Source organism: Athene cunicularia, assembly GCF_003259725.1.
Source record: "Athene cunicularia isolate RWA chromosome 14 unlocalized genomic scaffold, athCun1 chr14_part1, whole genome shotgun sequence".
NCBI classification, from domain to species: Eukaryota; Metazoa; Chordata; class Aves; order Strigiformes; family Strigidae; genus Athene; species Athene cunicularia.
Genome location: NW_020799118.1, coordinates 4,972,344 through 4,983,652, shown reverse-complemented (window position 1 = coordinate 4,983,652; position 11,309 = coordinate 4,972,344). Strand labels below are relative to the sequence as shown.

Sequence of the window (11,309 nt, the reverse complement as noted above, 5' to 3'; positions counted from 1 at the left end):
GGCGGGGGGCTGTCCGTGGTGCTGAAGGCGAGCGCGGGCTGAGCGGACGCCCGGCCCCTGACGGAGCCCCTTTATGTTCAGCTCCTGGCGCAGCGCAGCATCCAGCAGCAAGAGCGGCGGCGGCGGCAGCAGCAGCGCTGAGCCGGGGCTGGCAGGCAGAATGGAAGGCTTTATTCGGCTGCTCTTCGGCTACTTGGTGGCGGACCTTCTCACGCTGGTGTGTCGGGCTCAGGAGAAAGCTGGCCAGCAGCTGGGGAGCTTCGTGGTGCTCTCAGGAGGAAACCACTCCAGCCTTGGGGAACAGCTAGATCCCTCCGAGCCACCTCCCACCCCGGACTTCTGCAGGGGCTACTTTGACGTGATGGGGCAGTGGGACCCCCCCTTTAACTGCAGCTCTGGGGAGTTCATCTTCTGCTGCGGCACTTGTGGCTTCAGGTTTTGCTGCAAGTTCAAGAAGACAAGGCTGGATCAAAGCACCTGCACAAACTATGAGACACCGTTGTGGATGAACACTGGGAAGCCTCCTTCCCGCATAGACGACCCTCTGCATGACCCTACCAGGGATAAAACCAACCTCATTGTCTACATCATATGTGGGGTTGTGGCAGTCATGGTGCTGGTGGGGATCTTCACCAAACTAGGGCTGGAGAAGGCGCACAGACCCCAGCGGGAGCACATGTCCAGGTAAGGCTGAGTGCCAGGCAGCAGGGTCCCCTTCCCCCCTACCTCCTCCCCTGCCCCTGAAGAGGAGAGAGGAGCCCATGTGTTCCTGCTAAACAAACAACTCCTGCCAGGCAGTCTGCATTCCCCTGCAAGGCGACTGAGAGAGACCAACTTTGGTGAGCAGAGGTCCTGTGGTTCCCCAAGCCCAGGTTATCAAAGTACATGCATACTGAGGAAGACTAGAAATAATTGTGGAATCTGCACAGACAGTAGTCCATTTTTATCTGCAGTGTCTGACCCTCTCCCCAACAAGATCCAGCAAGTGTTCCCGGATATACTGTGCATGAATAGGAAAACAAAAAAAATCCTGAAACCAGCAACACTGAATTATAGAAAGCCTGATGGGTTCCCTCTTCCAACTGTTTCAAAGCTTGGAAAATGTTTTTACTTCTCAACAGAAGGATGTAAACAAATGTCATCTCACCCTCCCTCTCCAGCTGCAAAATTGTTTTGGCAGGACCTTCCCTACTCCCCCAACCCTTGCAAGTGTGTGAGCTATTTGTAAAATGTCTGAGCTGTGAAAATGAGCCAGGGTGGAAGGGAAGAGGGAGACACAAAAAGGAAAAGCTATTGTAAAATGTCTTTAGCATTATTTTCTCTTACTGTGAGAGGTAAAAAATGGCATATGAAAGTATTGTCTCATCCGTATGTGTGTGTTATACTCTGTATCCACAGTGTAATGGCTGAGTTATATCGAAGAGAACCTCCCCCACCTCGAGTCAGGCATGCTGTGTACTGTCTACTCCAGATACTGGCTGCCTAGTGGTGGATAGGCAGGTGGGCAACTCAGGACAGAGCCCAATGGCTTTAACAACATATTCCAAACCCAGATTGTCACAGCAGTTCAAAATCAAGGCATAACACATTTGTCAAGTTTGCAGTCTGTCTGATTCTTTATGCTAATCCCAGGCACATGAAAGTAAAGCAGATGGGGGAAAGGCATTAAAAAAGGCAAACAGCTCCATTAAAGAGTCTAAATAGATTCCAGCATATTGGGCAACGTCAGTGATGAAATGCAATTAAAAGGATACCTCCTACTGGACGTGCAGCGTGTCAGAAAGCTTCCTTTTGCCCTGACTGGCAATGGTGTAGTTCACAATCTTTAAAGCTTAGATGAAGAGTCATCATTTGAAAGACAGTCCAACAGATCAACTCAACACCTGGAGCCTTATATTTTACTGAACTTTCTGCATGACTTTTTGATTCACAGCTTATCCTGAAATGAACAGAGAAAGCCACAAAAATACTCCTGCAAGTGCATCACCAGTTCACTAGCAATTATTTGCTATTTATAAACTGGCTGATATGGATACGCTTTTACTACAGAGGATCAAAGCACGCTGCAGAAATTTTGGTCAACTTAACACTGTGATACTTCTGAAAGATATTTTTTTTTGTGGAGCAAGGTATAATAATCTTTTAGACATTTTGAATATTCTCACCTACTAAATTGAGAAAAGGAATATATGGGTCACAATTTATTTTTAAAATCTTACTCTTAAACTACAGTACTTGTTTGGAAAAAGCTCTCCCTTGCTTCATCCTCTTTCTGTAGTGTCTTCATGCAGGCAAAAAGGCAAGGCTCGTAGCAGTTACAAAACCCACGACAGAGTGAAGTTGTAGCCATCCCTGCCTATATATGGCTTAAATAGGTCCTATTTCTACTAGTAGAAATATTTGCTGCCTAAAGTACAGGTGTGAAGTATTCAGAAAGGATATTCTGTTTTAGTTTATGGAAATAGAATTATAGGGGATTGGAAAATCATTCAGAAATCCTTCAGTCATGTATGCATAAAGATTAGGGTTTTGAAGTGGTTCTTAGAAAAGGTCGTCTGTTACCCCAATTACTTAACAGTGTCTGAGATCTTGTACTTGTCTTGCCATGAAAATGTTCAAGACAGGATTATATAGAAACTTGGAAAGTCATGATCACATGGAAAAACAGTCACCCACTCAGTACACATAATAGCTAGTCATGTTCTGAAAAAGCAGCACTATAGCTTTTTTTTTTTAAAAAAAAAGTTCTCACACTCCTATTACTTTGATTTAAATTAATTTTAAAATTAATTTGAAAAGGAATTAGATTTTTAAATCCCTTTGGCAATCTAAAAATCTGTTCATTGAGTGAAGAATTGAAGTAACCTCTTTGTCCTCAAATGTGTGTTTAGCTGAAATACTCCATCCTAGCTCATTTTACACTAGTAATGTTCTGAAAAAAAGGCTGCAGTGCTTAAGAAATAATTTATCTGTTTAAACAGTTAATAGTACCAACAATTAAAAATAATATGTAGCCTATATTCATATTCACCTTCTTTTATAACACTCATCAGTACAATATCATGAAAACAAACTCAAAAAGAACACTTCTTATGTTTTTTTTCTGTGCTGAACCGTATTAATAAGCAAAAGTATAATGCATTGAGTGTTAGGTAGGCCAAACAAAAAGTACTAAGTGTTACTCCATTTTGGCTGGCAGCAAGAAACACACGGAGGCTGATTTGTCATCTATTTCCTTAGCTAAGATTGGCTTCTTTCCCTTCCCTAGCCAGTGGCTACATGAAGCACTTGAATCCTCTTCATTCCTATTAACAAAATCACCTATGGAAGGGATGGTACTGCTTAACAAAAAAGACAATGCATAATGTAAACCGATCTTTTTTTATGAGGGCTGATTTTTTTAAAAAGGTGGTGGCCAGAATACAACTGGTGTAAATTACGTATTTCCATTTTTGATTTACTAAAAATATTTTAAAATATGAACAGAGACCTGACACATGGGAATAAGAACACTGACTTATAAATAGGGAGAAAACTGTGCCACACTAATTCCTTGCATTATTTCATCTTGCAGTCAGTGTATCTGCTGTTGAAGTAAGACACTGGTGTGTCTTAAGTGTGGTAATGTTAATAGAAGAAACTTCAGAGGCTTGGTGAGCATAGTTTCTGTACAGTCAGTCACCTTTCATTACATTTTGTTTACTGCTATACCAACACAAACCAAGAACACTCGATTAATTTCACTGAATTTTCCTGAAATATTTGATAATGAAAAAGCAGCAGGGAAATGTATTTATTTAGTGAGAACAATATATAGGAAAAAAATCTCTATTGGGCAAGTTTTTTTTAGGAAAAAAAACAATCAAAATTTGTCCTTTTTTAGAGAGCTTGTTACTTCCTTTTGTTTTGAGAGAAAAGGCCAAGTGTGGCATTGGTGACATTTTCTTTCTTGTTAGATCAGTGCTTTTCAGTAAAACACTCTTACTGTTGGCATGGAACTGTAAATCTGAAAGATGAAAATGAAGAGGGGAGTACAGTATTAACACTACATGGCATATTTCATTTTAGACATCATATGATAAAGTTTTGTTTATATAATTCTTCTCATTTTTAAATTTGTTACTTGACATTAAAAGGAGATAAATATTCCCTTCAGCTACAATGTCCAAGAACTAAGCAGTAATAGTAGTGTCCAAACAGCATAACTCTTCCTTTACCCTCCTGCTTTCTAAGAGAATAAGGGAATATGATGGTGTATGTTATCAGATATGGCAAAAGGAATGAATGTGGCAGTCTTGAGCCTCAAAAGAAACAGAATTGATCTGCCTCATGAAGCAGATCTAAAAGCTCTGTTAAGGCATGTGAGGGCAGCATGTTCTTGCTGCTTAAGACTACATCAATGGGACTTCCAGGCTCCACTAGTTAAAGTGGAGAATCCTCTCTTGAAAATAAGTAGAAAAGGCAAGTGTTTTACTTCTGTTTCATCAAGGAGACTTTTCTGTAAATAAAACTACATCTTTGTCTTCTTCCCTAAACCTTGTGGAGAACGTGCAAAGAAACCAAGAACTGAAAGGACAATATTTACAATCATGCTTGTATGCTATAGCCCCTGTTTTTTTGAAGCAGTGCTGCTGAGTATGTTAGCAGCTTTCCAAATATTGTGAACCATCTGAGTTCTTTCTTCCTTCATACTGTGCTGAGCTCATGAGTTAAGTAAGTCTTTTGTTGATCATTGAAAAGGCATGTACCTGGGGCCAAAAATAGTCCGACTTGCCAAAATCCTGAATCCTATGTGTGAAATTATTTCCCTTATGGGTTTCGACCCAGTTTTAGAGGCAAAATACGACAAGTGACCTCTCATAAAATAACCTGTGTTTCAGCTTCTTCAAGCTTGTACCCATAAGGGAAATGCCTGGCTCCACATGCTTTATAACACCTGAAAACAGTATTACATATCCAAAGAGAAAAATCATATGGCAAGAGAAATGCTGAAGTTTTGTGATACTTGGATAGTTCTGGGACGCAAACTCCTATGTAGGTAGCATTTCTCCACTTCTCAGTTACTGCAATCAATATCAATACACAAGACTAAATTATATCACTACCTGAATAGAAGGTTATCTTGTGTTTTGCATTTCCTTAGAAAGCCCTTCAGTATAGAAAAGGTGAGATAAAGACTCTCTATGTAGATGTAATTTTTCAGTGGGACGCACTCTAACAATTTCTTCAGATAATGAACAAAATCTATATGACAATATTCAGGTGAGAAAAATGCATGAAGGTATTATAACAGTTTGTTGGTCTATGTGGAATTTTTCAAAGCAAATGTCTGTTCAAGGATTTTGTTACATATTGGGGCACAAACCTCCCTTTATCCATTTCATTAAATCGGCAAATCCCTAAAAGAACAAAATGCAGGTACAGCATTTCCTTTGTACTTCAGTTATACCAGCTGCTAGACATTTTTAACTCTCCCTGACATCAGTGGAAGATAAGGACAAGCTCTTTATTATATGTGCTATTTTGCCCTGAGAAGATTGTTCAACTTTGGCTAATGGTATAAACATAGGTGCTGTGTTGTTAAAAATAGAACTTGATGGTGAGTAGTTCCTTTTTTCTTAATATAGTGGGAGTTGGACAGCCAATTCCTTAAAACCCATTTGAAAAAAAGCCACCCTAAAATGGTAGAAAACAGTTGGCATTTTCACAGACAGGCAGTTGTTAATCTGCTATCATATGGGGTGTTATTTAAAGTCCACAGTGAACAATATTTACCATCAGATTAAGGGCAATGAGGAAAGCATTTCTGAAAACCCGCTCTCACAGAGTTGGGAAACACTAATCCATGTATTACAAGCTCTCACAGTTTTAACTTCCACATTGAAGTTAAGAACTTTCATTTGCTTTTCTTTCTTTCTTTCTTTCCCTTCCTAGAAATGTGTCCAGCTGCCTCTGGAATTAGAATTAATGGTGATGTCAATAATTTCCTGTAATTTTCTATACAAGAGATATTTGCATAATTGACTAGATATTAATGGTTTTGGTCCCCACTTATTTTAAACTATGATTTGCAATATAATGCTTTCCTTTTGCATCATTTTCTACATACTTTTGTGAGATCTCTTCTATAGAATTTTTATTATTCTGCTATGTAGGCCAGCTCTGCTATTTCTGCTGTATAAGCATTGCTTCAAATAGGAGCATCGCTCTGATACCATTAATCATTTGGTTACTGTCTTCTGACCTTTTACAGGATCAACAGAGTATTCTGTAACATGTGGATCACAACTGCAACTAATATTTTAATAACATAATGCTAGCCATAAACACAATGAAACATCAGTATTGTTCAGCTGTGTACCGAAGCAATGTTCCTGCAATCTTAAAGCAAGATACAGCTCAGGATTCCTCTCTCTCTGTAACTTAAATGAAGCTACTTTTTAATATTTAAAAGTACAGTGCTTCTTAGTCAAGAAATCATCATTTTACAAAAGTACAATGGAGGAGCTAGATGGCGCTTGCCATGGCTTTCAGCAGTGAATGTGCTTATTTTTATTTATTTATTAACTTATAAACTAGTCTTTCTTGATGCAGTGTCTGGAATGCTATGTAGTTTTGCTGAAAATTAAACTAAACTGGGCCCAGTGCCCAGCAAATGCATCCATTCCCTTAAAAAAAAGAGCTCAAAGTACTTAAAAATTAAAACTAGTAAAACAAAAAGGAGGCAAATAATGGTCAGTGATGCACTGACCTGAATAGAAAAGACTTGCATTGAACCATGAGGCCACTGGTAACACATACCATAACTTTCCTTTGCCTAAGGCAACAGCTTCTGCAGGTGGGCCAATTATTTTGTATGGCACAGTAGTTCAGCAGGTAGCTGTATGGCATATACCTAAGGGCTAATCCTGTTCCTACAGAAGCCAGCAGTAAAACTCCATAGCCCAGATCGACAGTTAGATGTTGCCATGCTGAGAGTTTCAGAGCTTAAAACTTAGTCACTAACTCTTGGGTCCACAGGGCTGATACAGGTGTGTGCGCTTATCTGTGTGCCTAAAAATGAACTTGTACTCGGCAGGACACTTGGCAGTGAAACTTGTCCTTAGAAAATACACCAGAGCAGAATGAATCTCTCTCAGATATAGTTACTGCCCCTAGCTCTGCAGAAAAAGTCCACAACCAGCACCAGGTTGGGCCTGGCCTAACTGTTAGAAGTCCTTTTGCTTGCTCCCTCTTTGCTAGCATAAAGCTTTCATCCAGTTTCTGAACTGGCTTCAAAGCAGCAAGGACTGTTCCTGTGCTCGCTCCATGTTAATGACTAGAACACTCATAGATGTTAGAAAGGACATTTTTGTTCTCTCCTTCTGGATGGGAAAAGCTTAAATCCCTGATCATGAAAAGTAATACGCCTACTGGATTTCTACACAAAAATCATGTGACCTTTCAACTCTGGTGTAATTTTTGAATGAAAATGGCCAAGGCCACTGTGTTGTGTGGTGTTCTATGCAAAGGCATGTGTGAGAATTTACTTTGTCAGGCCCTGCTGGTAACCTAGGTGTGAAGATAACTAATTTGTGAAAACTGTAGACAGGGGCTAGATGTTGAGGTGCACAGCTTAACCAAGGTGACAGGGTTACTGAGCACATGTAATGGCAGAACTCTGCAAGTCTCAACAAGCTTAAATTACATTCCTACAAAGCCAAGACAGCTAAAGAACGTAATGTGTGTCTGCATATTACTGCTAGCACACTGTCAAAGACAACCTAAACGGAGCCTTAGGTGCGAAGAAGTCTCACAATGAATCTGATTCCCTGATTTTGCTGTGAATGGAGCTGGTTTCTCAAGCAGACAGTATGATGGACTGCATCTCAGACTAAAAAAAACCAACCCTTGGAATATATTGGTAATGCCTTACAGATTTTGCAGGTTCATTCTGATTTTGTTTGGTTTTCAGGGCTCTTGCTGATGTTATGCGACCTCAAGGTCCCTGTACAACAGATCATATGGAAAGAGATCTAAACATTGTAGTACATGTGCAACATTATGAAAATATGGAGACAAGACCTCCTCCAAATAATTTACGTAAGTTGCATTATAACTTTATCAATATTTGGAATGCTGGCACTAAAATGAGCATTATGAAACAAATGTTGCTGGATGTCAAATGAGGATCAACAGTACATGGGTTCTTGAAAATTAGAAATATTTTTAATTTCAGAATTAGAAATAATTAGGAATCCTTAGTGCAAGTAGTGCAACACTAAGAGAAAGCAATTTTCAGTAGAAAAATTAGTTATTATATTTATTTTTAATTAATGGTGTTTGTTGACTAATGTTGGTTGTGTGTCGGTCTCCTCCTACCTGGTGTTTTTGCTCAGCTCATCAAGCTATGCTTTAATCTATGTTTTGTTATACCAAAATATGAATAGTTAAGCTTACAGCAAGATTTAACAAGATGTTTCATAGGGCTGTAACATCCAATAAGCGGTTTCATTAGGCTGTTACATCATTTCCACTAGTAAAATAGTTAAATACTTTCCTGGAGAACATCAAGTTGTATGTGGTTTCCACTTTCTCATTTTTTTCTTTTTTCTAAGAGAAAGGTGAGAGGAAGATATATTAAGTTTTAAATAATGTTTTTATTCTGTAACTGCTATTATGTGTTTATGTTATTGAAGGCAAGAAAAAACTGCACCTTGGAATTTCAGAGGAAATGTGGTGACATTTCAAGTGGTTCTGAAGTCCTAGGCAACTTATTTCTCAGTATTGTATTAGATCATGGTACAGATCTTTCTTATGCTTAGAGACATTTTCCTTTTGTGATGAACAGTTGCACTGCAATTTTAATTTGGATATATATTTATGTATTTTTTATGATGAACAGTTGCACTGCAATTTTAATTTGGATATGGTTTTTTAATTCATCCATATCTTAAATATATACATACACATATAAAAAAATTATATATACATGCATACAAATTATGGAAAATTTATTTACAAATTCAAGTTCAATATATTTATTAAAGAAAAGGGTATAATTCAGGAAGGTTTAGATTGTTAGGCAGTGGATGGCTTTACTCTGTGCTGTAGATCAATGTAGATCTGCATTTTACTGCAAATATACTTTTACTGCATTGGTATTTGGATTTTGAAACACTTAAGTATATGTACTAGTCTTTATCTTGCTGTAATTATAGAAGGCAGAAAATTTGCTTATGAGTTTGCAGTGGGTTTTATTTGGACAGCACTGTGCAGTTATTCTGAGATTTTACTGCTTTCTTCTGTGGGAAGGGTGTAAAGACAATGGGAGAGAGCACAGACTCATACGCTGCATGCACTCCTGCTACTTGTTTTGTGGTAGAGGCTGACTGTGATTTCTTATGCACATTGTTACAGAGTAATAGGACAGAATTAAAGCTGTGACCTCTGGTAAAGATACCACATATAGTGGTGATACCTAATCTGTCTGCACTGCTCTCCAGCAAAGTACTTCCACCTGGGCCTGTGCAGTTCTACACTGCAGAGGGGGAAGTACATACATACTGCAGCATTTCATCCCTAATTGTATAAAAACACACCACTTCTGGAGGGGAACATGCTTCTCTCTCAATCAAAGGTGCTCTAGCCCCCTGGAGCTGAGGTGGTGAACTTCTGAAGGTTTAAGGAGGATGGGAATATGCCTCTATCTCTCTTTGATCTGTGTATTAGCTCTTTGCTGATCTCTGATCCTTCCTGTGACCATGTTTGCAAGACGAAAGATGCCAAAGGGTAATGAAGTTAGGGTACAAATCCGTATTTTCTCTCATACATGAAATGTTTATTTAGAATCCCAGTCAGTGAAGGAGCCAGAAAGTAAAGAGATTCTTACTAATTGATTGTGTCTAGATTTTTATAATCACCACACTGAGATATTTTGATTAAAACTCTTTGTATACTACAATATAAGACATAGCACAGCAGGTCTTTAAACTCGTTGTTTCTTGGATTTGAATTCAGATTTAAGCATTGCTTCTATAAACTCTTGCATAGAAATGCAACTCAGAGCCACACAGCTACTGCATTAACAAAGAAAAAACCCAAACATTTAATAGTACCTTAGGATCTTGGCTTACGATGACCACAGACATCCCTACCACCTCTGTCTCAGAATTTGGCCCTCTGGAACAAGTGGAAGAATTGTAAGTGAAAAAAGCTCTTGCACCACCACAGTCTACAACACAGAAGCACTAGTGCTGCTTTGGAGCTATCTTAATCCATTGGGTAATGAATAGAGGCAGTCCCAAGACTGCTTCACATGCAGCTCAGGCATTCTGCTACAGATGGAAATCTCAGAAGCAAGCAGCTATAATGGTAACTTTTTCAGTCTTTAATCAAATTTATGGATTAAGTCAATCATTTGTATCATTCAATGCACACCTTCAAGTGGTGAAATTACTCAAAGCATTCTATAACCAATATTACATAGACATACTTCATAGAAAGTAGGTCATTATCCTGTATTTGCTGCCATTATATTCCCTCATGAACTAATCTAAAACATGACTAAATGACCTACTAGAATTAGCCAGAACATCACAAATGGTTAAAGTCTGTTGAGAGCATGTGCATTTATGGTGGAGAAAAAAAATCTTTGTACAGAAAAGTTTTTCAGATACATTTTCTAAGTCCAGTATTTCAGCAATTTGAAATTTTATAGTGGAGTTCTGAAACACTACAAGAGTGGATGTTACTTGGAGAAACTCTCTCAGTGCAGCATTGCCTGCTACTAGTGCTGGAAAAGTGACAGGCTTTTTTGGGTATTTTTACAAGCAAATAAACCAGAGTGAATTACAGCTTTTGTAGAAATTCTATTCCAGATCTTTATTTATATAAAGCAAATGAAATGGTACAAAATTATAGCATCAGACATTTTGAGGTGTATTTTTAAAGTTTTCTAAATTACCACTTTCAATCTACTGGCCATCTCCACATGAGACTTAAAAAAATTGAGGCTGATGTACTTTTCACATTGGTCTATCGATAGGAATAGAGCAGGATGAATTTCTTAGACTTTAGGTACCCCTTCTGCATTGCATCGTGCAGAATACTGAAAGCAAACTGTTGAAGGCCAAACATTTTTAATAATGTTCTAATTTCAACGCTCATTTGCTCTTTATGACCTCTTGAAAACATTTTGCTGATGCTGCCAACCTGTTCTGAAAGTGGTTTATGAAGGGAAGCTCTGTCAAATGACAAACTTTGCATGATCTCTGACACTGAAAATGAGTGTGGTTTTGTTTCTGGACTGTTTGTTACCAGAGGACAAA

The 11,309-nt window shown here is 38.6% G+C and overlaps 1 protein-coding gene across 2 annotated transcripts in view; it reads left to right on the top strand.

The window, feature by feature from the left end:
* SHISA9 (shisa family member 9) overlaps window positions 1–11,309 on the top strand; it is a 189,529-nt gene that overhangs the window by 89 nt on the left and 178,131 nt on the right. Inside the window, exons 2-3 of one of the 2 annotated variants that reach the window (XM_026858955.1) lie at window positions 82–684; window positions 7,955–8,082. In XM_026858955.1, coding sequence (XP_026714756.1) covers window positions 161–684; window positions 7,955–8,082 — 652 coding nt within the window. In that variant the 5' untranslated portion in view covers window positions 82–160. Of the gene's footprint in view, window positions 1–34; window positions 685–7,954; window positions 8,083–11,309 lie in introns of those variants that run through there. The other variant, XM_026858954.1, reaches the window with a different exon arrangement.